The sequence below is a fragment of the Thunnus albacares genome, chromosome 4, assembly GCF_914725855.1.
Source record: "Thunnus albacares chromosome 4, fThuAlb1.1, whole genome shotgun sequence".
NCBI lineage: Eukaryota > Metazoa > Chordata > Actinopteri > Scombriformes > Scombridae > Thunnus > Thunnus albacares.
This window is the reverse complement of record NC_058109.1, coordinates 15,366,402-15,393,696: the sequence shown is the minus strand read 5'-3', so window position 1 is coordinate 15,393,696 and position 27,295 is coordinate 15,366,402. Positions and strand designations below refer to the sequence as shown.

Sequence of the window (27,295 nt, the reverse complement as noted above, 5' to 3'; positions counted from 1 at the left end):
CAACAAAAGCTAACCCTGAAGTGGATTGGACTTTTGGAAGCATTCTGATGTACATGGTTTGAGGAAGTGGAGCGTTTTTGTTTTTTTTTGATGTGTTATAAATACAGAAGTGTCAAGTTAAAGAGAGAATGGGTGGAGGCAGACAATAATACTGGCTCCTGAAAGCAAGCTGGGGTGGCGTTAACTGACTGTATTGCCACAACATGTTGCTCAACTGTACAGGAATGGAAACGGAAACTTAACAATACAAGACCTACTTGAGGCCTGAACTTTTATATGAGTGCAAATTTAGTGGTTTCCTTTGTTACCATATTCGTAGTAAATAACGTGCCAGGAGGAAAGAGATGTAATACTTGCAAAAAAAAAGTTCTTTTGAACTGAATTTGTGCAGCTAAAGAGATGTGAAGCAATAGTTAGTCTGCAAAACAAGCATTTCCAGTACATGGGTTTATGTTTGCCTGTTTGTCTGTGTTGTATTTATTGTCATAACACTGTTTCTCTTACATCTTATAGTGCAGGTCCCTCTTGAAAAAGAGGTTTTCATCTCAGTGACACTTTAATTATTAAAGTCAAAGAAAAGAAAAGACAGGCATTCAGGTGTTGATGTTGAATTGCTGCAACAATCTTTCATAAATCACGTGGTGGCAAGTGTTTCCCATGAGATGAGGAATGTTGTTGGGTTACTTCTTGCAGGGCGGGACGGACAGACAGGTGGAAACGGTTGTCTCGTTGTAGAGTAATTTCTTTTTAGTTCAAATCATAGAAGTTATGGCATCAGTTGTCGTGTCCAGTCTTGTGTGTCTTTTATGTGTGATCCTGCCCCCGGCTGTATGGGGTGAGTTTCATTTTGGTATTTATTTGTAAGGTTTGGGATGTTAAAGACTGTATCTTCCTCAGTCATATGACGACAGTCACAAAGTGAAACTAAAATGATAACTCTCATTTTACGTTCTCAGTGGGATCGTTGTCTGTGAAGTATGTGTACTGTATGTTTAATGTACATTCAGAGACAAATAAACTGCACTATTTTAGCCGTTTGTCTTATCATTTCAAATTATACTGTAACTCCTCAATCTCTCTGTCTCGCTTCTCTTCACCATGACTCTGTGTTTTATACATTGCAGCTGATAACTGTAGTGGCTACTGGGACACCAATGGTCACTACTATGACCCTCAGCAATGTGGCACTCGATACTGCTGTGGAAACTGCAACAGTAAATACTGTTGCAGTGAAAAAGAAAATCGTCTACCTGAAGAAAAACAAGAACTCTGTTCTATGAGGTGAACTTCAGATTTTGTGCCTATGTTTCACTCTCCATGTTGCAAAAAAATTTAAAAAGTAGCAGTTACAGGATATGATATTCTGAGAAGTGATATTAGTTCACCAGCTAATCAGTCTCTAAGCATTCTTAAACAATATAATTTTTAAGAAATGTCATTGTTTGTAATCCTTTTACTTCTTAAAACTGCTGTTTTCTATCTCTCTCTCCAGGTCCAGTTATGGGAAAAAAAGCAAAATTGCTATTCTTCTTGGAAGCATCATAGGGTCTATTATTCCCATTATCCTCTGTGTGTCTCTTATCATCTGCTGTGTGGCACCTTGCTGCTTGTGCTACAAAAAGTGTTGTCGAAAAGGACGCAACCGAAGTAGGACACACACTTCTCATGGTAAGTTTGTGTAGACATCCTCTCGCTAAAACTTTTCATGTATCTTAAGAAAATTACACAGCAAACAATGTGGAAGTGATTACAGCTACCCTGATCTTTATTGCTTGACAGTGTAGTGTCTTGGATGTACTGGTGGATCATGTTTGCAAACTAAACTCAATCTATGATTTTACCTATAGTTGTGATGACCACTCTGACACCAGCCAACACACCCCAGCAGCCAGTCTTACCCTCTGGATATCAGCCGTCCTACCCGGGTTACCAGTCTGTACCTGTGCAGTCGGGATATGAAGGCCCGCCTGTGCCCACAGCACCACCACCACCATCATACCTGGAATCTGAGGGTAACAGTACTTCATGACATTTTCAAACTTGATAATTATGTTCACCTTTGAACTTTTTGACAGATTGAGCCTAAAAGCAAAATAAAGGCAGCTTGATTCAGTTAGGTTGTTTCTCAGCATGTACTGACAGAAATACTGTTGTAATGCTTAAATTCACTGAAAAGACCAAAAACAACAATGAATGTATCCTACTAACAAGTATTGCCTGTGTACCTAAAGCAATGAATTAGTTTATTTTGAGTCACCCCCATCCTGCTGCTGTAAAATGCTCACTAGAGCTCTAAACTTGTATTAATTCACAACAGAAAATATTAACCAACAAATATACTATTTATTCCTTTTGAGTACTGTTTTGCTAAAAAGTACAGTGCCCAGCTTCTTTTTATGAAATTACTGAGCTTTGTTTAGAACTTGAAGAACCTATATATACTATATTAAACCTGTTATTAAAGATTTATGTCCTCAGTAGGAACCATTGAGCTTAGGGCTGAGAGCCACAGACAGGGTAGGATGGACTAACATGTTGTTGGTTTTGGTCTTGACAATAACAAAAATAAAATATAACACCAGACTTATCCTCTAATTAGGCCTACATCTTAATTAAAACAAATATGAATTAATAATAGGAAAAGCGACACACAATTCTTCTGTGACAACAAGTTAAATATTAGTTTTTCTTTTCTTTTTTTTAGCTGATCCAGCTTACTCTCCAGGTTTGTTCACTCCCGGACAGCCGTCGTACCCTTTTCAACTCCAACCGTACACATTGCCGCCACATTCGGCTGAGCTTGCACAGCCTCCTTACAACCCTTCCTATGGTCCATGAAAACACTTCATGTATTAAAACCCTGACTGAACTACTGTTCTCACTGGAAATGGAAATGAAACGTGTGGATTACATCGTATTGATAGAGTGGAAACTGCTTTGCAGGATGTCAAATTCGAATTAAATCTGTTTTATGAAATCTACATTTTTATTGTAATATGTCCAAAATTTAAACTAACTAAACTATTAAAACTTATTGCTATATCTTGCTGTTACTGCTTTTTATGGGTAATTCATTATGAATTAAAGCTTCAGTTATAACCATGTGTTTGGCAATATCCAATTTTATAATATGATTACCTTCAATTCTGAAAAATGTTGAATTTCCAGGAGAGAAATATAAGTACAAGTACAAACACACAAACTCCAAGTCAGGACACAGAAAAACAAGAATAAAAAGAGCAATTATATGATTAAAAAATGATATAGTAAGCATGGATTATTTCTCAATCATTTAGTCACAATTCAGATTGTTTTGTGATTTTCTTCTTATATGCAGCACCTTAAACTGTTGTGTGTTGTGTGGGAAATGGTGTATTTCAGCATTGAGAAGCAACTACAGTACAATGCCTAATAAGCAAAAAAGTGTTTTTGCCAGTGATGATTATGATGACTTGTGTGTTTAGCTGACTATCTCCCAATCAACTAGCATAGCATGTCTTTATTTTATTTAAACACAGTAACATCACTATTAATAAAAGTATCAACTCTACAGCTCTAATTTTTGGATCCATTTCTCTTTTTAATGAACTCCAAACGCCACCAGAGGTTGCTTATGTCCCACTTTATTTTGTGGAAAAAAGGAAACCTGTATTATAAATGCAAGACAACAAATCAGTGACGTCTTAGTTTTTGAGACAGTAAACAAGTCTCATTTAGGCTTACTTTTATTTTTTCTAGCTTATTCAAGTGATTTTATATAAGTTTTTAAATATCAAAATTTATAATGACAGCCTATGGGAGGAATGATAGACCTCAGTTGGAAAGCTGAAAAACTCTTTGTAAATTTGAAACTCACATGCTTGGATGTACGTTGGCCTACAGACCCTGTTCAAATTTCAAAATGTTCAGCAAACTTTCAATATTGAAAGTTGTGTTCTGTGTTGATTAATCAGAGTTAAAAAAAACAACAACTGTTTTTGCAGCCCTAATCTCACATGGGTAGTGCCAATAAAATGAGCAACGAAAACTAAAACATAATGGCTGGATTTATTTTCGAGGCAACAATTATTAAAGAACCCTGGACACTTCTAAAAACTCTAGTTAACAGCAACACCTGTAAAGCTGAACGAAACACTTACTGCTCTCCTTTACTTGCCCTTACTGTATCTTTATGGTAGATCCATATATGTACCATTATAGCAAATGTGTGCATTCAAACTTGTTGCTTGGTTCACTCTTTCAACAAGTCATTTTCAGTGGGAACTGTCAGTGGTTTACCATCATTAAGACACATAGGTATTTTCTGGATAAATCTGAACATGTGAATGAGTTTCTTAGGATAGTCTAAATGCAATGCATACATTAAGTACATACATTAAATAACTTAGTCTTTGTTTAAAATCTGCTTAATTAAATTTAAATCCACTATTTTGCACCTGCATTTGTACTAACATTGGTATTGGCCCCCATGAATGAGTTTTTGGTACTTTTGGAATTTGCATGGTGATTAAAAGTGGTCTGGCCTCAAGTCTGTCCCTAGCAGTTATCTCAGACAGATACTGACTAACAGACTATGACAGCAAGATAGAGTTTGCCAGTCCGTATAAAATGGAAATGAATAACAACACATTGATCTGGCACTACCAGGTGACATCAATCTGCTTTGCTACTGTGATTGGTCAAAAACTTTTCAGTTTGGTATAGAAATTACATCAGTGAATCAGTTGGGGACCAGCTTGTGTCCAGACCCCTGGTTACATGCACTTACAAAGTCATAACTGTGCCTCTTTCTCTCTCTCCATCTCTCTCATCAGCAGTGACAGTTTTGCTTTGGTGAGACTTGTTAGGTCCTAACTGCCATCATGAAATTTTAATGACATCTAGTGACAGTAAACAGAAACTGCAAGTAATTTGGAAATTAATGTAAAACAAATTCAAAACTACAGATTTAGAAAATTTACTTAATTCAGCCACTTTGTGAAATGTGTTACTCTAACATTCTGAGTCTTGGTGTCTCAATTGCCATCTGAGGGGTCTAATGACTCAAGTATGGAGGTTGACAGTCAGTGTCAGGATGACCAGGATGCTCCACATCTCGACTGATCTCTGGTTGAGACACAAACTTGTGGTTCTGACCTGCGTGGTAGTCAAGGTGGTCTACTCTCTTCACCTCCTTCAGTGGGACTTCTGTGGCAGGGTTTAGGATATATACGGTGTCAATATGGAACAGGTTTTCTGATAATTAAGTCTACAGGAGTTGATTATTATTGAGGTTTTGTGTAGTCCCATTGTGTATTAGACATGTAACAGGCATGTGGAAGGCATGTGGAATTCAGCACTTCCCAGGATCATAACCAGTCATATTTAGGTTTGTATATGTGTTGTGGATTCTTATTGGTTGGTTGGTTTTGGAACACAGCATTATATTAAATCTGTCAAAAACATAATCTAATGACACAGTTATTATGTTGGATTGGATGATGGAATGTGGTGATCGCATTGCACTTAATCAAATGCGCTAAATTGGTTATATTTTACCAAAATTTTTATAGCTAATTTAGTTAGCTAGTAGGCTAAGTTATCATTTCTGTAGAGCTGTGCCTAGAGATTGCTGTGCCTACATGACTGACCAATGGGTTTCCATGTTTGTTGACCAGGCAATAAATGTCCATACAGAAACTGAAGTGAGTGTTGGTCCTTGTCTCACAAAACACAACACAGACTGAAGAAGAGTTACAATAGTTACACATGTATATGTATATACAGATATACAGGTATGTGTATATATTTACTATGTACATGCATTATCATACTACCTTTTTTTTTCACCATAAAATATATAAATATTGTAATAATTCTAGTATGAACACTATCATATGTAAGCAAATGTAAATCAATGTAAAATGTACTCTTGCAGTAAGGCATATATAAAAAAATGTTTTAGTTTTTCAAGAAGACAAGGGAAAACATGAGACTGAGACATTGAGCAAGATCAGAACATTAAGTAACCAGGGATGTTGGCAGAACCACGGTAGCTGTGTACGGACGACCTTTGCAAGAACTGATTGGTTAAGTGCAGACCTCTCCCTCTCTCACAGTTTCCTGTCTGAATCCGGGCATTTTGAAGTGACCAAATCTTCAGTCCTCTGTGTGTTCGTGGTCCCTTTCTTGCACAGGAAGTAGCGTCTTCCTGCGCGTAACCACCAGCATAAAGTTAATGCATTAATCAATGGCAGCTTACACCAGAAATCTCTTCTTCTTCACATTGTCACGAGCAGATTAGTAAATATATTTGTCTTACACGTCTGATGTGAATTTCAACAGATATGGCACCATCAAGGTAAGGTATTTTACAGACTGGGACAATATTCTATATTTATAATTGACGACTGATTGTATGTGTGTTTTTAGTAGTAATTGATGCAAAAGACAGTTGTGACAGATATTGTGTATTAGTAATGTGTACTATCCTTGGTGGTCTGAATGGGGTAGGGTTGACATCATTGAGCTATTTTGTCTACTATTCTGCATCTGTAAGGTAATAGACAATATCATTATTAAAACTGTTTTGCATTCATTTTTCTTTGTTTCTGTTTTAGTTTCTTTTCTCCGGATAATGCACCAATTTTTGTAGCTATTGGATTTACCATCTTTTTGCTCATTTTCATCTGCTTTTGTGTCTTTCAATGCTACCGCCAGCACAAATTATGCTGCAAGCCCCGACGTAAGTAACCCTCCACTAATGAAAAATTAAGTCTATAGTTGTTAGTGATGCTTTTAGATACAGAACTACTACTGCAGCTAGTTCTTCAGATAAGTGTGTGACTGCCTTGATATTTACAACAACCAATGTTGAAGGAGCTCAAACTGACTGTGACTTGATTTATCGAGTTATCCAGACTTAAAGGAGGAGGTACCATAATGTGGATGCAAACATTTTTGTGTCAGTGCGGCACTGATTGCCTCACTTTGTTTGTAGAAATATGTAATATTGGTGCCAATTTACAGTATGTTGGCAGTCCAGTGTTACTAAAGTAACTACCAGTTTATTTCTGCTGTGAGCCTTCTGATTTTGTCCTCTTCTTTTCACATCACTTATACTGAATCACTTATATTTATGTCCACTCTTAAAAATAGTTTCTTTAAAAATTCCCAAGAGTAGAGATAAGCACCTGAGCTCTGTGTGTATTTGTGTGTGCACTGCACAATCTTGCACTTCCTCTCTGTTGTGTCTTTTAACCAGCTTGTTCAGGTTTACCATGCAGCAACTAATAAGCTGTGGCAGAGAACGGTAGGCTAAAACACAGCAAGGATGTGAATTCCCCCAACTGGGGGAAATCATATCCAGGAATGTCAGGGCTCCATCTTGTCTAACTCATTGTTTCCACCACAACCACAGTGGGGAAAAGTAAAGACCATCCCATGTCCTTTACAGGAAGTGGTCAGTGAAAATAATGAAGAAGAATTTTAATTGAATTTTAGTGACGCCAAATTGAGCAACATTCATAGAACAGGACAATTTATAGAAGCTTGTTGATTTATAACGAGCTTCAACTTTCCCTGCCAGATTATGGTTTAAGTCTTGCTGCATATTTGTGGAACAAACAAGTGACATCTCTGTATAAAATCTGAACTTCCTATAAGTTTTAATGTAGAATTGCTTTGTATTTACCATTGTGAATTCTCTGTGCTGGTGGTCATGCTCTAAAAATAAATGCAATAAATCTGGTTAACAATTCCTTCCTCAGTTGTACTCTCCCACCTCATCTGAAACTGTGATTGAACCCCCTACCCCCTACCAAGCTTTTATATCGTATATTTTTGTCTGTTTAAAACTGTTACAGCTACTATCAACAACATCACTCCTCAGCACTACCCCCAGCAGCTAAATGTATCACCCTTTCTGGGGCTCCAGAATGCACTCTTCCAGTCTGCACTAGTCCAGTCGGGTTATGGAAGCCAGCCTATGCAACAGGGCTGCGAGCCTCAGCCCATGCTGACAATGCCCTACCTGGGACAACCTTTCACACTGGGACCATTACCAACATATCAGGAAGCCAGTGAGTATAGGTTTCCTTATGACTTCGGGTCTTACAGGTCTGATTGTAACAAAAGCCTGTTGTCCAATCAAGGACAGGAAATCTTCCTCTAGGTGTTCACTAAAGGAATATTTCTGCATTCATGTTATTTGAAGTTTTAGCTGCTTGCCTCAAGCTAAACAGACACAGTAACCAGTGCTGAAAATGTGAGCGAGTACAGCTTCTGAATGATCACGCTGTTCTGTAGTGGAGTGCACATAGCTGCAGTGCAAGGTGAGCAAGGATGACAGTGAGTGAGCAGCTCAGGTTGGGAATGACAAACTAGATTTACTGAGGAGAGTGAGTCTGTTGTGTTACCACACGATGTTTGTGAACAATTACAGTCTGGTATAAGCAAGTAAACAATGCATTTTCCAATAACCTTGTGATAGACAAAAACAACACCGGTAACCACAGTTACTGTACAAAACAAAGATGGTGACAGCTGTTGCCTCTGAATATTGCTATTGTTAACATATGAAATAAATAAACTGGCCGACTAATTGGAGAAAGCCTGAGAGAAGAGAGAAAAGCTCTTTATCAGGATAAGATGTAGATATGTAACTGTACTTTTTCTGAGGACAGTCCATTTTGGATTTCTTTTCTTTCTCTGCATGCCTTTGTATATGTATAGCCGGAAGATGCATGTTTTGTAAAATGTCTTTTAATCCAATGTGGGTGACAAACTGACTACAAAAATGAGACAAAAATTTCTGAGACGAAAAGTAGGCTAACTAACAAAAATCAAATGACTAGAATTTGACTAAAATAATATATTTTTGTATATTTTTGTCAAACTACTAACTCTAAAATTAATCAAAATCAGGTCTTAAAATTAACACTTCACCCCACATATAAAGGCCAACTCATCTCACCCTACTGTCAAATGTAATCACTCTTACAAAGAATGTTAAACTTACTGTAGGAACCGTGAATAATACATTGTGTAAATTTGTTCTGAGAGCCTTTGCTTTTAAAGCCTAGAATAAATATGTAGATACACTCCAGTTTGTTTCCCAACTTCAGTTCAAAAACTATGCAGCATTTATTATTAACTGTCTGTTAAGCAGATTTTAAGAGGACTGCAGATCTTTAAAAGATAGACAGAAATGAACATTCTCATTACACAAAGTTGATGCACACTGTAGAAAAGCACCCTTAAAATGGGGTAGTGACACATCACAGCGTTGCAAACACATCATGCAATTTTGGTGCTTCAGAATAGCTGCAACCGAACGTGAGGTTGAAATAATCGCTGCTGGTGTAATGTTGGGTCATGTCCGGATTTTGTAAAATAGGAGAAATGGTCACTTTAATCAACAGAAGCTAAGTTGTGGTTACTGTCAAAGCATTTACAGCCCTTTCATACTACTCTATAATGGTGAACCACAGTAACTACGCTAACAATGAATGAAAAAAATGAAAAAAAGCATCAAAGTTTTTTGACTTTCCAGCCAAATGTGTTATAGGTAGAAAAGCAGTTATGTACTTATTAAATATGTATTTGTTTAGTAATTTAAGTAATTTTAATGGCTTAAAAATCATCACCAGTTATTTGACCTATGACACCAAAAATGCAGATACTGCACTCTGCCACTGTACTACCTTAAACAAATATATAGGTAGTGCACAAAGTGCAGTAACTACAATCTTAGTGTCTTCTTCCTGAGAAAATCTAAATCTAATTTTATGTTATTTTATTGATTTGTTTTATTGTTTGCATGTTTAAAAAGTTAAAATAGATGAATAAGAAAAATTCAAGCAATCCTCAAGTATTATTTTGTCAGGTTTAACTTATTAAGGTGGTTTGACATTTATTTTAATTGTAAAATTGATTTCAACCTACTTTTAGAAATTGATATATTAGAATATAATCAAGTTCCTGTCTTAATAGAAATATATTGTATTAATCAAATCTAGGTTAATAAACTTAGCTACATAGTGTGCAATGTAACACCTGATTATGGTTGTACTATCTGCTCCCTGTAACCTCTAAAATATATGAGAGAGAGAAGTGGGAGGGGGCTGTCAGTCTGTAAACTAATGTCAGTGTACTCTCTTGTCCTGTCTAGCTAGCTAGTGCTAGCACAGTGGTAACCAAACTACTATCTACTATGATTGGTTTAGCTGATAATACACAGATGAAGTAAGTAAGACTTCCAAGTGGAGAACATGAAGATTCCCTTCTTTGGATTGTCATTAAGTTGGCTAGAATACAGGATTTATAGACACTGAGGCTTCGTTCATTAACAATTTGAACGGCTGTTGCAGAGCGCAGTAACTACACTGACTGCAGTTTGCCTTGGTTTTTGGTTGGATTTTGTAATTACTGCAATTTTTAAATTGTCACAAGATAAAACAGACATTTAAAAGTTCAGTTTCAGTCATAACTCAATTTTGACCAAAACTGTGATTTGGCTTTGTGGGGCTACATGCTCATACCATGTTTTCTTTCTGTGTCCAGTCGATCCTGCCCACCCTCCCAATCCAAAGCCTGACAGTCAGGCTGCGTTCAACCCCAGCCAGCCATCGTGCCCTCTACAGCCTCCTGTGCAGCCGCCGCAGCCCAACGCTCCACCTGCCCAACCAGACTTCCTTGCCCAGCCAGCATATGACCCGAATTATGTTACAGTGCCACCGCAGACTGGATATTGAACCACAGTGACAAACTCACAGCCACTTAAAGTGTGCTGCAACATTTTGGAACTTGGCAGAGCTGGAAATGTGAAACTTGAATAGAGATGCGAGTTGCTTTTGAGCATCTTGATTCATGTGTCTCGATGGTTAAATATGAGAATGTGTGCATGTTGAATTTTTCAGCTGATGTAGTGCATCTGTTCTGTTAAAGAAGTGCCAAGTGAAAATGTTGATACCATGTTGTCATAACCATAGACATTTTTCTTTTTAATGAACTCCAAACGCCACCAGAGGTTGCTTATGTTCCACTTTATTTTGTGGAAAAAAGGAAACCTGTATTATAAATGCAAGACAACAAATCAGTGACCTCTTAGTTTTTGAGACAGTAAACAAGTCTCATTTAGGCTTACTTTTATTTTTTCTAGCTTATTCAAGTGATTTTATATAAGTTATATATATTTTATATCATCACTTACAGCAACACCCGTAAAGCTGAACGAAACACTTACTGCTCTCCTTTACTTGCCCTTACTGTATCTTTATGGTAGATCCATATATGTACCATTATAGCAAATGTGTGCATTCAAACTTGTTGCTTGGTTCACTCTTTCAACAAGTCATTTTCAGTAGGAACTGTCAGTGGTTTACCATCATTAAGACACATAGGTATTTTCTGGATAAATCTGAACATGTGAATGAGTTTCTTAGGATAGTCTAAATGCAATGCATACATTAACTACATACATTAAATAACTTAGTCTTTGTTTAAAATCTGCTTAATTAAATTTAAATCCACTATTTTGCACCTGCATTTGTACTAACATTGGTATTGGCCCCCATGAATGAGTCTTTGGTACTTTTTGAATTTGCATGGTGATTAAAAGTGGTCTGGCCTCAAGTCTGTCCCTAGCAGTTATCTCAGACAGATACTGACTAACAGACTATGACAGCAAGATAGAGTTTGCCAGTCCTTATAAAATGGAAATGAATAACAACACATTGATCTGGCACTACCAGGTGACATCAATCTGCTTTGCTACTGTGATTGGTCAAAAACTTTTCAGTTTGGCATAGAAATTACATCAGTGAATCAGTTGGGGGCCAGCTTGTGTCCAGACCCCTGGTTACATGCACTTATAAAGTCATAACTGTGCCTCCTTCTCTCTTTCTCTCTCTCCATCTCTCTCATCAGCAGTGACAGTTTTGCTTTGGTGAGACTTGTTAGGTCCTAACTGCCATCATGAAATTTTAATGACATCTAGTGACAGTAAACAGAAACTGCAAGTAATTTGGAAATTAATGTAAAACAAATTCAAAACTACAGATTTAGAAATTTTACTTAATTCAGCCACTTTGTGAAATGTGTTACCCTAACATTCTGAGTCTTGGTGTCTCAGTTGCCATCTGAGGGGTCTAATGACTCAAGTATGGAAGTTGACAGTCAGTGTCAGGATGACCAGGATGCTCCACATCTTAACCAATCTCTGGTTGAGACACAAACTTGTGGTTCCGACCTGCCTGGTAGTCAAAGTGGTCTAAACTCTTCACCTACTTCAGTGGGACTTCTGCGGCAGGGTTTAGGATATATACGGTGTCAATATGGAACAGGTTTTCTGATAATTAAGTCTACAGGAGTTGATTATTAATGAGGTTTTGTGTAGTCCCATTGTGTATTAGACATGTAACAAGCATGTGGAAGGCATGTGGAATTCAGCACTTCCCAGGATCATAACCAGTCATATTTAGGTTTGTATATGTGTTGTGGATTCTTATTGGTTGGTTGGTTTTGGAACACAGCATTATATTAAATCTGTCAAAAACGTAATCTAATGACACAGTTATTATGTTGGATTGGATGATGGAATGTGGTGATCGCATTGCACTTAATCAAATGTGCTAAATTGGTTATATTTTACCAAAGTTTTTATAGCTAATTTAGTTAGCTAGTAGGCTAAGTTATCATTTCTGTAGAGCTGTGCCTAGAGATTGCTGTGCCTACATGACTGACCAATGGGTTTCCATGTTTGTTGACCAGGCAATAAATGTCCATACAGAAACTGAAGTGAGTGTTGGTCCTTGTCTCACAAAACACAACACAGACTGAAGAAGAGTTACAATGGTTACACATGTATATGTATATACAGATATACAGGTATGTGTATATGTTTACTATGTACATGCATTATCATACTACCTTTTTTTTTCACCATAAAATATATAAATATTGTAATAATTCTAGTATGAACACTATCATATGTAAGCAAATGTAACTCAATGTAAAATGTACTCTTGCAGTAAGGCATATATAAAAAAATGTTTTAGTTTTTCAAGAAGACAGAAGGGAAAACATGAGACTGAGACATTGAGCAAGATCAGAACATTAAGTAACCAGGGATGTTGGCAGAACCACGGTAGCTGTGTACGGACGACCTTTGCAAGAGCTGATTGGTTAAGTGCAGACCTCTCCCTCTCTCACAGTTTCCTGTCTGAATCCGGGCATTTTGAAGTGACCAAATCTTCAGTCCTCTGTGTGTTCCTGGTCCCTTTCTTGCACAGGAAGTAGCGTCTTCCTGCGCGTAACCACCAGCATAAAGTTAATGCATTAATCAATGGCAGCTTACACCAGAAATCTCTTCTTCTTCACATTGTCACGAGCAGATTAGTAAATATATTTGGCTTACACGTCTGATGTGAATTTCAACAGATATGGCACCAAGGTAAGGTATTTTACAGACTGGGACAATATTCTATATTTATAATTGACGACTGATTGTATGTGTGTTTTTAGTAATAATTGATGCAAAAGACAGTTGTGACAGATATTGTGTATTAGTAATGTGTACTATCCTTGGTGGTCTGAATGGGGTAGGGTTGACATCATTGAGCTATTTTGTCTACTATTCTGCATCTGTAAGGTAATAGACAATATCATTATTAAAACTGTTTTGCATTCATTTTTCTTTGTTTCTGTTTTAGTGATAACACACCAATTTATGTAGTTGTTGGATTTATCATCCCTTTCATCATTTTCATCTGCTGTTGTCTCTTTCACTGCTACCTCCAGTACAAATTATGCTGCAAGCCCCGACGTAAGTAACCCTCCACTAATGAAAAATTAAGTCTATAGTTGTTAGTGATGCTTTTAGATACAGAACTACTACTGCAGCTAGTTCTTCAGATAAGTGTGTGACTGCCTTGATATTTACAACAACCAATGTTGAAGGAGCTCAAACTGACTGTGACTTGATTTATCGAGTTATCCAGACTTAAAGGAGGAGGTACCATAATGTGGATGCAAACATTTTTGTGTCAGTGCGGCACTGATTGCCTCACTTTGTTTGTAGAAATATGTAATATTGGTGCCAATTTACAGTATGTTGGCAGTCCAGTGTTACTAAAGTAACTACCAGTTTATTTCTGCTGTGAGCCCTCTGATTTTGTCCTCTTCTCTTCACATCACTTATACTGAATCACTTATATTTATGTCCACTCTTAAAAATAGTTTCTTTAAAAATTCCCAAGAGTAGAGATAAGCACCTGAGCTCTGTATGTATTTGTGTGTGCACTGCACAATCTTGCACTTCCTCTCTGTTGTGTCTTTTAACCAGCTTGTTCAGGTTTACCATGCAGCAACTAATAAGCTGTGGCAGAGAACGGTAGGCTAAAACACAGCAAGGATGTGAATTCCCTCAACTGGCTGTTACATGTTGAGATCATATCCAGGAATGTCAGGGCTCCATCTTGTCTAACTCATTGTTTCCACCACAACCACAGTGGGGAAAAGTAAAGACCATCCCATGTCCTTTACAGGAAGTGGTCGGTGAAAATAATGAAGAAGAATTTTAATTGAATTTTAGTGACGCCAAATCAAGCAACATTCATAGAACAGGACAATTTATAGAAGCTTGTTGATTTATAACGAGCTTCAACTTTCCCTGCCAGATTATGGTTTAAGTCTTGCTGCATATTTGTGGAACAAACAAGTGACATCTCTGTATAAAATCTGAACTTCCTATAAGTTTTAATGTAGAATTGCCTTGTATTTACCATTGTGAATTCTCTGTGCTGGTGGTCATGCTCTAAAAATAAATGCAATAAATCTGGTTAACAATTCCTTCCTCAGTTGTACTCTCCCACCTAATCTGAAACTGTGATTGAACCCCCTACCCTCTACCAAGCTTTTATATCGTATATTTTTGTCTGTTTAAAACTGTTACAGCTACCATCAACAACATCACTCCTCAGCACTACCCCCAGCAGCTAAATGTATCACCCTTTCTGGGGCTCCAGAATGCACTCTTCCAGTCTGCACTAGTCCAGTCGGGTTATGGAAGCCAGCCTATGCAACAGGGCTGCGAGCCTCAGCCCATGCTGACAATGCCCTACCTGGGACAACCTTTCACACCGGGACCATTACCGACATATCAGGAAGCCAGTGAGTATAGGTTTCCTTATGACTTCGGGTCTTACAGGTCTGATTGTAACAAAAGCCTGTTGTCCAATCAAGGACAAGGAAATCTTCCTCTAGGTGTTCACTAAAGGAATATTTCTGCATTCATGTTATTTGAAGTTTTAGCTGCTTGCCTCAAGCTAAACAGACACAGTAACCAGTGCTGAAAATATGAGCGAGTACAGCTTCTGAATGATCATGCTGTTCTGTAGTGGAGTGCACATAGCTGCAGTGCAAGGTGAGCAAGGATGACAGTGAGTGAGCAGCTCAGGTTGGGAATGACAAACTAGATTTACTGAGGAGAGTGAGTCTGTTGTGTTACCACACAATGTTTGTGAACAATTACAGTCTGGTATAAGCAAGTAAACAATGCATTTTCCACTAACCTTGTGATAGACAAAAACAACACCGGTAACCACAGTTACTGTACAAAACAAAGATGGTGACAGCTGTTGCCTCTGAATATTGCTATTGTTAACATATGAAATAAATAAACTAGCCGACTAATTGGAGAAAGCCTGAGAGAAGAGAGAAAAGCTCTTTATCAGGATAAGATGTAGATATGTAACTGTACTTTTTCTGAGGACAGTCCATTTTGGATTTCTTTTCTTTCTCTGCATGCCTTTGTATATGTATAGCCGGAAGATGCATGTTTTGTAAAATGTCTTTTAATCCAATGTGGGTGACAAACTGACTACAAAAATGAGACAAACATTTCTGAGACGAAAAGTAGGCTAACTAACAAAAATCAAATGACTAGAATTTGACGAAAATAATATATTTTCATATATTTTTGTCAAACTATTAACTCTAAAATTAATCAAAATCAGGTCTTAAAATTAACACTTCACCCCACATATAAAGGCCAACTCATCTCACCCTACTGTCAAATGTAATCACTCTTACAAAGAATGTTAAACTTAGGGTAGGAACCGTGGATAACACATTGTGTAAATTTGTTCTTAGAGCCTTTGCTTTTAAAGCCTAGAATAAATATGTAGATACACTCCAGTTTGTTCCCCAACTTCAGTTAAAAAACTATGCAGCATTTATTATTAACTGTCTGTTAAGCAGATTTTAAGAGGACTGCAGATCTTTAAAAGATAGACAGAAATGAACATTCTCATTACACAAAGTTGATGCACACTGTAGAAAAGCACCCTTAAAATGGGGTAGTGACACATCACAGCGTTGCAAACACATCATGCAATTTTGGTGCGTCAGAATAGCTGCAACTGAACGTGGGGGTGAAATAATCGCTGCTGGTGTAATGTTGGGTCATGTCCGGATTTTGTAAAATAGGAGAAATGGTCACTTTAATCAACAGAAGCTAAGTTGTGGTTACTGTCAAAGCATTTACAGCCCTTTCATACTACTCTATAATGGTAAACCACAGTAACTACGCTAACAATTAAACTGAGAAAAAAAGCATCAAAGTTTTTTGACTTTCCAGCCAAATGTGTTATAGGTAGAAAAGCAGTTATGTACTTATTAAATATGTATTTGTTTAGTAATTTAAGTAATTTTAACGACTTAAAAATCATCACCAGTTATTTGACCTATGACACCAAAAATGCAGATACTGCACTCTGCCACTGTACTACCTTAAACAAATATATAGGTAGTGCACAAAGTGCAGTAACTACAATCTTAGTGTCTTCTTCCTGAGAAAATCTAAATCTAATTTTATGTTATTTTATTGATTTGTTTTATTGTTTGCATGTTTAAAAAGTTAAAATAGATGAGTAAGAAAAATTCAAGCAATCCTCAAGTATTATTTTGTCAGGTTTAACTTATTAAGGTGGTTTGACATTTATTTTAATTGTAAAATTGACTTCAACCTACTTTTAGAAATTGATATATTAGAATATAATCAAGTTCCTGTCTTAATAGAAATATATTGTATTAATCAAATCTAGGTTAATAAACTTAGCTACATAGTGTGCAATGTAACACCTGATTATGGTTGTACTATCTGCTCCCTGTAACCTCTAAAATATATGAGAGAGAGAAGTGGGAGGGGGCTGTCAGTCTGTAAACTAATGTCAGTGTACTCTCTTGTCCTGTCTAGCTAGCTAGTGCTAGCACAGTGGTAACCAAACTACTATCTACTATGATTGGTTTAGCTGATAATACACAGATGAAGTAAGTAAGAGTTCCAAGTGGAGAACATGAAGATTCCCTTCTTTGGATTGTCATTAAGTTGGCTAGAATACAGGATTTATAGACACTGAGGCTTCGTTCATTAACAATTTGAACGGCTGTTGCAGAGCGCAGTAACTACACTGACTGCAGTTTGCCTTGGTTTTTGGTTGGATTTTGTAATTACTGCAATTTTTAAATTGTCACAAGATAAAACAGACATTTAAAAGTTCAGTTTCAGTCATAACTCAATTTTGACCAAAACTGTGATTTGGCTTTGTGGGGCTACATGCTCATACCATGTTTTCTTTCTGTGTCCAGTCGATCCTGCCCACCCTCCCAATCCAAAGCCTGACAGTCAGGCTGCGTTCAACCCCGGCCAGCCGTCGTACCCTCTACAGCCTCCTGTGCAGCCGCCGCAGCCCAACGCTCCACCTGCCCAACCAGACTTCCTTGCCCAGCCAGCATATAACCTGGATTATGTTGCACCACCACCGAAGACTGGATATTGAACCACAGTGACAAACTCTCAGCCTCTTAAAGTGTGCTGCAACATTTTGGAACTTGGCAGAGCTGGAAATGTGAAACTCGAATAGAGATGCGAGTTGCTTTTGAGCATCTTGATTCATGTGTCTCGATGGTTAAATATGAGAATGTGTGCATGTTGAATTTTGCAGCTGATGTAGTGCATCTGTTCTGTTAAAGAAGTGCCAAGTGAAAATGTTGATACCATGTTGTCATAACCATAGGCTTTTTTTTTTTTACTGAAAAAGTGCTTTGAACCTTTTTTCATACACTTTCTAACTTTTTCTCTATTGTTCCTTGTGCTTTGGAAAGTGTATAAAGCATTATATGTGTTATATGTTCCCATTGAAGGATTTATGGTGGATATGATTTATGTCATTGCCAGCGAGTGAATACGATGTGTTCAGGGAAAAAAAGTGTTCCATTAACCTCCCAGCAAAAAGGAACGTTCATCCTGTTATATGTAACCTGCAGATATAAAAGTTCAGTGGCTGCAATAAGAGAAAGAGTGCATGTCCCAATGCCTCAACTCACTGCCCATAAATGTTCTGTAAATATACCATAAGGCTAAACTCTACCAAAATGAGAAACACTGTGGCTACTTTAACTAAAATAATATTTTTTTCAAGCATATTCCAGTGATTTTATCTAATTTTTAAAATAAATATTAAATTTTACAATGGCAGTCTAGAGGAATGATCCATCTCACTATGAAAGTTGGAATCTCAACAACTACAAGTGCTAAAGTGTTCATTATTCATGGACAAGTGCATATTCTATTTTCCATTTTGGATTTTTTGGTTAACACATTTTTTGCCTCTTTTGGCACATATTTCATCCAATTTTCACCAAACTTGGTGCATTCCATATTTAGATGAACCCAAACAAAACCTTTGAGTTTGTTTCTTGGTATTACTTACTGTTTGTCTGTAATTGGTTACTAAACTTTGAAGGCATGATCTGATGCACTTAACAGGGCCATAACTCTTTAATACAAAATTCAATTGCAACCAAATTTGGGAATGCTGTACATACAGAGACATTGCACCAGTGTGTTACATTTCATACAATCTACCCACAGTTGACGCTGCAGTAACAATATAACATGATATTTCTACAATTGCGTTGTCTATAATTAAATTAACCTCGGTACACAAGTTCTCCATGGGCATGTGCACGACATATTGAAGCATGGTACCAATAGCTCCACTTTGTGGCCATTAATAAAACACCAAAATACTATTTATTATCTTCCATATCTCTTAAATGTAACATTCCATGGCAACCAAATTCAGCAAAGTTGTACAGACAGGGATGATGAACAAGTCTGTAGCATTTGATTCAATTTCAATTGTAGGTGGTGCTACAAGATTTTAAAAAAATACTGCCGGAGCAGCAGCTCTCTACAACAGTAGAGAGTTGGAACATGTCTGTCTAAACAGTGGAGTATGATTTTTAAAAGATAGACAGAAATGAACATTCTCATTACACAAAGTTGATGCACACTGTAGAAAAGCACCCTTAAAATGGGGTAGTGACACATCACAGCGTTGCAAACACATCATGCAATTTTGGCGTCAGAATAGCTGCAACCGAACGTGGGGGTGAAATAATCGCTGCTGGTGTAATGGTTGGTCATGTCCGGATTTTGTAAAATAGTAGAAATGGTCACTTTAATCAACAGAACCTAAATTGTGGTTACTGTCAAAGCATTTACAGCCCTTTTATACTACTCTATAATGGTAAACCACAGTAACTACGCTAACAATGAAACTGAGAAAAAAAAGCTTCAAAGTTAGCCAATGCAACAGTTAGCTTGTTGTAACAGCCTGAAGGACTCTTTATACATCCATAGAAGGACTGTTAAGGACTGTTGTTAAGCTAAAGGGAGAAATTATCTGGTCTGTGCAGTGCAGCAGCTGCAGGACGCTGCCATGGAGGCTGAATAGAGAAGCAACCGGAGAAACAACCAGGAGAGTTAGCTTGTTTGTCATTGTTGCTAATGATATCAGACTGGTTAAGCAGCAGCCACAAAGTTCTGTCAACTTACTAGCTAAACAAGATGACCAACAGCTACAAATGGACGTTATGACATGAATACTTCATCTCCATGAGCTCTCTACAACAGTAGTGAGTTGCAACCTGTCTGTCTAAACAGTGGAGTATGATTTTTCACCTATCTTCATCTAGCAAATCAATAGGTGAGTTTCTTTTTGCTTTGCTTTGTAGCATAGGCAAAATGCATTACATTTCCAAACAATGTTAATTGTGCTATGTGCCCTTACTTCTGTCATGATGTTTTGGTACCATGCCATCTGATCACAACATCAAACAAAATAATCTAGTTTACTAGTATATATATATATATATATATGTATATATATATGTGTGTGTGTGTATATATATATATATATATATATATATATATATATATATATATATATATATATATATATATATATATATATATATATATTTAAGCCTGAGATCTATTCTTTGAGATTCTTCATGACTTATTAACCTGTTACGGGCTAGTACAGAGAACCCCAGGGAGCAAAACACAGAGACAGAGGCGAGGAATTGGAATCAGATTATTGGTGTTATTACAACTTGATGTTGAGGAAAAAAGGAGCAGCAGAATCTTAGTGGCAAGGGGGAGGCAGAGGCTGGCAGCCGAATCTGAAGCTGGGGCAGGTGCAGGGGGCTAAGCAGGGCAGAGCAGAGCAGGGGAATGGGCAGAATGAAGCAGGGCAGGAAGAGTCTGCAGGGCTTGGGGGAACAGAGGAGATCCAGAACAGGTTCCAAGTAGATCAGGAGGGAGTCAGAGGCAAGAGTCAGGCCAGGAATGAAGGTAACTGAGTCTACGATCTGGCAGAGTTTGGAGGTTGGGACCAGGTATTTGAAGCGGAGCAGGATGATGATGATGGCTGGCGTGCAATCAAACAGAGGGAGAGAGAGAGAGAGAGAGAGGGAAAGGGAAAGGGAGGAGGAGAGAGGCTGCCAGTTAGGCAGAGGTAGAGGGCCTGACAAAACCAATCTTGAGATTTTGCTCAACTTGTTTTCTTGAAGTAAATTTTATTCTGATTAAATGTGAAAAGCATTGGACTTGAATTAAGTTTTGAAATCAGTCTTGCTAACTAGCTACATCTGTACAGTTGCTGAAATAATCTCTCATTTCAGTGGCAAAGTCAACATTTCTGAGAGTGGAGCTGGACTTGTGATTCTGATGCTCCAAATTACGTGGTGAGTTTCATTTTACTTTGTTTTATATGTCGATGTCTCCCAATTGCCTAATTTTATTTCAGTGATGTCCCATTGCTGTCTGTGTAGTAGCCTGTACTACTCTTTACCTAAGTACTAGTAGACTGAGTACTATAGTGACCTATATGAAACACATCAGCAATATACAGCAATATCCCTAACTTAGTCCATCAGTGTTGCATCACTTCAATTCTGGATGCAAGTGAAGTATTATTATCATGATGATGATGATGATGATGATTATATCAATAGATAAAATTCACACCTTCTCTGAACACACTCTTCTATTTTTCAGGTGTTTCATAGGAGTTTCATAAACTCTGAGAGAGGCAGGACGGGACAAGGTCTTGTCACAGAAGACAGAAAGTCACACAGGAAAAGATGATATCAGTCAGCCCTTGTGTGTTGACTATACTAAAGAAACTAATGGACTTATAAGTGAGACTTCATAAAAGTCAGTGAGCCCTCTCACCCACCCACACAATCAGTCTCTTAGCCACACTTTTCAGTTACTCGCTGAGTTATTCTTGGTCACTCACTCACTGAAATGCAGACACAGACACACACAGCTTGTTCCAATAAGCTGATTGATATTCTCTCTCTCCCCTTTAACTGTAAGTACATTCACACCTTCAGCGGCTTCAGGTTTCATTCACAGTTCAAAACTGCTTCAGTCTCTGATCAAATGATTAAAACAATTCAAACCATGATGAATATAGATAGGCATGTTACTCACTTGCTGCAGACTGTTACACATATGAGTTTATGTAACCCCGCCCATAGATGGCGCCACAACATTAATAGAAATTGCTGTTAAAGCAGCAGGAAATGCACATTCTAGTTATGATTAAGCTTTACCTCTTACAACTTTGAATTTATCCACTGTATGAAATGCGTTATGTAAATAAAGTTGCCTTGCCTTGAATGCAATTCATGCAACACTTAATGTTAGAAAACTTATTATTGGCGCAATAAAAAAACAAGTATAATGAACTTTTGTGCAAAACAGATTTTCATTGTAGACACTAGTATGTGATTTTGACAATTGTATGAGGAGTTTTCATAACATAACATCTTTTTGAAGGTTTGCATTTTGCACATGGAAACGCAGTTTTGTTTCTAACCGTGCATCAAAGCAATGGAGCTTGCTTCATAAATAGTCTTAAAATTAAATCCAGTTTTATTATAAAATCCAAATTATATTACCGGTTGTGTAACAAAACACTCCATTTAGCCTATTCCTCTGGGATCATGTGCAGTGAAATAGCTAGAATGGGTGTGCTCGCATTTCATCCTATAATAACCAGTACCACTCCCTCTTACAGCATCCCGCACTATTCATTAATCAATACAGTAATAGTGCTGACTGCGGCTATCTCAGTCATCGAACAGAGGGGCGGCTAAAATGGGAAAAATGACCCTGCCTGTATATGCTGCTGCCTGCTTGCCGTCTAAAATAAGCTCTCTCCTTGAAGTGTGGCTCAGACTGCTGATGAGCACTTGTATTGGGATACCAGAATCATGGACGTTATGGCAGATAATCTTTACAGTCAGCCATTACTTCCTCTTTTCTTCCATCCTTCCCTCTAACTGTGCTTTGTTCTGTCTGAAGGCATTCTTGTTTGGCCTCCTGCCCTAGCTGCCATTAAGATGTTTTCAGCATTTCTTGACATCCTACGCCATTCCTTTCTTCTTTTTCCTTTTCTTCTGCTCTGTGGAATACTTCTGGTATTTATATCTCAAATCCATGTTGCCCAATATATGGAGAATGGACAAGAGAAACATTATGTTACTGGATATCAGTTAGAAACCAAATGTTTTGTTTGTTTTTTTATTTTAGGTAATTATCCGGGACTCATATGAACCAAGGAGTTGTGTGTGGGAGCAAATGCTGACCTTAGCACAAACTCCCATCTACACACACTCCCTCTGACTGATCCTCCTCCCAAGAGATGCAGGCATGCCAAACTTTTCCACATGCTCGAAAACACAAACAGATATGTAAGCATTATACACAGTTCAATATTGTTAAATCTGTTACATTTCTAAGGATGAGTAAAAGATTTCCAGCATTATTTATATTTTGATATTTTTAAATCTTTTCCATTACTTAAGATAATCTAAGTGATAAGACGTTTCCAGTTAAGTTACAAAAGACTGAACCGCTGAGTTTTGTTCTCATTAGTGAACATATGGTTATATAAAGTTGGTAGGTTGGTCGGGTGGTCCACCACTTTCTTTCAAACTGAAATATTTCAACAACTATTGGATGGATTACCATGACATCTGGTGTAGACATTCATGCTCCCCCAGAGGATGAATCCTTATGAATAAAGTGATCCCCAGAATATTCTTGTAGCACCACCATGAAGATGAAGCTAAGCTAGCACCATCATCGGGTCTAAATTTTAATTTGTCCAATAATTTGGTTTTTGACCAAATATCTGCAGATCTAATGACAAATTCCATCACACTCAGATGTATTTTGTGTTTTGTACTAACTAGCAAATGTTAGCATGCTAACACGCTAAACAAAGATGGTGCACATGCTTAAAGGATAAGCCTGGCGATTTCTTGTATTATTTTTCTTATTGTCAATAAACCTCATGTGCAGAGCCAAACCAACAATGAACTCATCCTTCTTACAAGTATTTTGTATGTATCCAAAGCCTGACACAGCTTATTCCTCTGTGCCATAGACTTGCGTTGTTGTCCAAAAACAGTGAGACACACTGCTGCGCTACATTCACCTCGAAGAGTTTTGGGCATGTTAGTTTGTTTAGAAATGGCTCGCAAGACAAAGAGCGATAACATATTCAGTCTCAGGAGAGTAGTTCCGTGTATGACAGATGCCACTGTGCATGCACAGGAAAGTACTTCGGTTTACAAAGCTTCGCTAGCTTGTTGTGCTACATCACAACCTCTTGACTTTGTACTACATTGTGAATTCTCAAAGAACTTCAGTACAGAAAAGTGATCACTGTTATTAGTCTTTGGAGCCGTTTCTAAACAAACAATGGTAGCCATTGCCTTCAGGATGAAGGAAAATGTCGTCCAGTGCAACGGTCTGGCTCAAAAACATGTTTTAATAGTTTTTGGACAACAACTAGGGGTCTACTGCACAGAAGAATACAATATATCAGACTTTGATACACACACAATACCTGTAAGTAGGAACAGTTCATTGTTGTCTGGCTCTGCGCAAGAGATTTGTTGACGATAAGAAAAATATAGAAGATTACCAGCCAAGTCTTTTTACATTATACCTTTTTTGCATCAGCATGTTTGCAGTGTCATTGTGAGCATGTTAATATGCTGCTGCTACCATTTAACCAAAAGCACCACTGTGCCTAAGAATATCCGCTAAAGTGGCTGCAAACTTAATCTTGTTATCAGAATAAGTTCACCAGACTGTAGAGCATAATGAAAATAAAAGATCCTCAACGCTACACAACAAAGACAATGTTATATTTAATCAACAATAAAATATATCCTGTTCAGAGTTATGAAATGTGACTATTGATACCGTAAAACTTTTCAACCCTCTTCTCATACCTCATAAGGGCAGCAGGGGGCAGTGAGTGTTTGACACCAGAAGCTGGTTCATGATGCCAGATCACATGAGAAAAATTCAGCCTCATCCTTCTAGGAAGCCTCTGTATTTAGATGAAGAAGATAGTGCCCAGAGACACTGATATTACATCAGTTTTTAATCCTCCTTAATGTGAAAGTTTTGTAAAGAAACTCTCTTTGTCAGTGCTCCAGCAAACTTTTCTCGTGAAATTTCAGACATTAAAATCACACCAACCCATCCAATACTGGGAAGGTAACTTGCAAAAACTGCAAGAATTACACGTTCCTCAAAACCGAGTATTTTATCTGCTTGTGTCGTTAATGTGCGGCTGCTGTGTGTGAGGTTTATTGTGTGGAACAGTTGAGGTAACAAACTGACAGCTGCTCACAGATTGACACACGAGAGACAGAGATCAGCTGGTTAAAACAGAGCAGCTGTGGGTGAGAAGGCACAAGTGAGATAGGCTGGCATTGTATTGTTTGTTGGAGCTTCTTATGTCAATGACGTGAACAACTTATGACTCATATCAATAAATAGATGAAATTATATGTGATAAGCTTTGTTGTAATTGTACAATTATCTTGTTCATGTCTCTATGAAATCTGCTCTGTCATGACGCACACATTTCTCCCACTCTCCCTTTTCAAAAAAAGGTCTGTAATAAAGTTTCCTGGGTCACTGTGCACATTTCGGCCCCTTTTGTCCACCAGATTCATTCCAGGTCGCTGCCACCAGAAGTCAGATGTCAGGGCTTTCAAGCTCAAAGTGTAAAAAAAAAGCCTTTAGATTTTTCAAAAGCTTTTTAACTTCCAAAATTGTGCCCCAGTTTTTCCCTTAATGTTCCTCAGATCCACAAGCACCTGTAACGAGTGGAGAAAGAGGCAGCTTGGACCGTGTGAACTTAACAGATAAAACAGTCTAGTGTCTTTTCACCCTCTCTGTCTCTATTCAATAGCCTCCAAGTATCTTGACAACCCTGCCTGGTATTTTGGCAGCAGTCCCTTGAGTGTTGATGTCAGCTGAGAGGAGGGTGGTGTTGGTGGTGGTGGTGGTGGGGGGTCGTTGGAGGGACTGAAAGAGAGAGGGGAGGGGGAGGAGTGAGCGGGCTATTCAAGGCACTTGTCCTCTGTCTCCCTCTGAGCATAGAGGAGGGGGGAGGCGCACATGCATCGAGGGAGACACACACTCACATACTAGTAGCCACATTTTCACAGCCTGCTCCTCAGACTGACAGCAGCAAACGGAGTTGAGAGCCAGCACGACAGAGCGAGGGAGGAAGAGAAAGAGGATTGGAAACAAGGGAGGCATCCACAGAGGCCATAGAGGAGAGGAACAAGAGAGGATTTGCCCCTTTTTTCTCTTTAAGCTTTCTGGGAGCCATAAAAGGAATCTCCCCTATACTCCTTCTTGAACTGAACTTGCTCTGCACCCTGCCATGACAGCCTCGGAGGGACATGGGAACACCGTCTCCCTCTCATCTTGTTCCTCTCATCGTTGGACTATCCTCCTCTGGGCTCTTTTGGCTCTTTTAAGCCAGGTCTGGGGCTTTAACCTGGATACTACTCACACACTGCATAAGTTTGGGGACAATGGCACCTTTTTTGGTTTCTCTCTTGCACTTCACCAACAGCTTACCCCAGAGCCTCAGAGCTGGTGAGTGGATGAATGCGGCATTGAGCTTGTCCCGTGTGTCCTCTGCTCTCTTGACTTTTTTCTGCACCTTGCATATTCAGTCAGTTCAAATGTGTAATATGTTGTATCTGCACCTGCTCCTGAAAGAATATGTTCACTGCACCATGCGTGATCATTTTAAGGTTCTCAAAAGCTGAAATCTGAGTTGTAAGGTTACTACAGTCAGCATTTTTATGCTGCACCAGTTCTCAGTTCTGCTAAATCATTGTCAGTGTTAAACCAGTCAGAGTTTTACCATTTTTTTGTGTGACATGTACAGTGAGAGCAACTGAGCTCAGTGAATAGTGGGTGAGAGCAGGCTTGGTGAATCAGCAGGCAGACAGTGATTTCCGAAAAATTGTGATTTTCTTGGAGCAGTTTAGATTTGATGTTGAAGATCCTTTGATGGGGTGTCCCACTGTCAGGGGAGCTGAGATACTAAATTGTCCTGTAGTGTGTAGCGCTGTGTGTGTGTGTGTATGGATGTGTCGCGCATGTATGTTTGCTTGTCTTTGTGACTGTGTTTGTTCTCTGATCCGCCACCAGCTGTTTTGATCAGTCTTTCAGTGAGACTGGGACACTCATAAGCCCTGTTCCTGTCCTCCAGAAGTCATGAATAAATTATGACAACAGGTCTGCCTGTAAATCTTTGGAAATGTTTACTGCATGAATGTGAATACGAATCAACTTAATTTACCTCTGCTGATGCTTTGCAGTTAATGTTGAATGCAGAGAAGGTATTTCACCTGATGAGAAAGAACTAGTTTGTAATATATCCATTCCCTACACATTTTATTACCCCTCTCTGTGCTATTTTCCACTACAAATTCAGTTGGCACAGTATATATAGCCATCATAGATGTTTGCATTAACAACTTCCAGAATTTGTGTTAAACATTTCCTTTTAACAGAGCTGCAAAAGAGTAACAGGAGTGAGACATAAACACAACGCGCAGA

The 27,295-nt window shown here is 38.1% G+C and overlaps 3 protein-coding genes across 6 annotated transcripts in view; all 3 read left to right on the top strand.

Annotated features, from left to right (window-relative positions):
• The first annotated feature begins 611 nt into the window (after positions 1 to 611).
• Positions 612 to 18,456, top strand: LOC122980573 (extensin-like). The gene is made up of 12 exons (XM_044348705.1): positions 612 to 835; positions 1,125 to 1,281; positions 1,493 to 1,668; positions 1,848 to 2,012; positions 2,705 to 2,830; positions 7,845 to 8,060; positions 10,543 to 10,709; positions 12,113 to 12,236; positions 13,420 to 13,432; positions 13,692 to 13,804; positions 14,935 to 15,150; positions 17,629 to 18,456. Exons 1-12 carry the CDS (start codon positions 769 to 771, stop codon positions 17,817 to 17,819), a joined length of 1,731 nt encoding a protein of 576 aa, XP_044204640.1. The 5' UTR covers positions 612 to 768; the 3' UTR covers positions 17,820 to 18,456.
• LOC122980063 (protein shisa-5-like) lies at positions 6,170 to 12,813 on the top strand. Its single transcript, XM_044347759.1, has 4 exons — positions 6,170 to 6,340; positions 6,600 to 6,724; positions 7,845 to 8,060; positions 10,543 to 12,813. The coding sequence occupies exons 1-4, from the start codon at positions 6,327 to 6,329 to the stop codon at positions 10,731 to 10,733; spliced, it is 546 nt and encodes a 181-aa protein (XP_044203694.1). The 5' UTR covers positions 6,170 to 6,326; the 3' UTR covers positions 10,734 to 12,813.
• A 7,354-nt stretch (positions 18,457 to 25,810) lies between the features above and the next one.
• The window catches only part of itga7 (integrin, alpha 7), a 38,170-nt gene continuing 36,685 nt past the window's right edge, over positions 25,811 to 27,295 (top strand). For all 4 annotated transcript variants that reach the window (XM_044349102.1, XM_044349101.1, XM_044349103.1 and 1 more), the window contains exon 1: positions 25,811 to 26,320. In XM_044349102.1, coding sequence (XP_044205037.1) covers positions 26,103 to 26,320 — 218 coding nt within the window. In that variant the 5' untranslated portion in view covers positions 25,811 to 26,102. The remainder of the gene's footprint in view (positions 26,321 to 27,295) is intronic.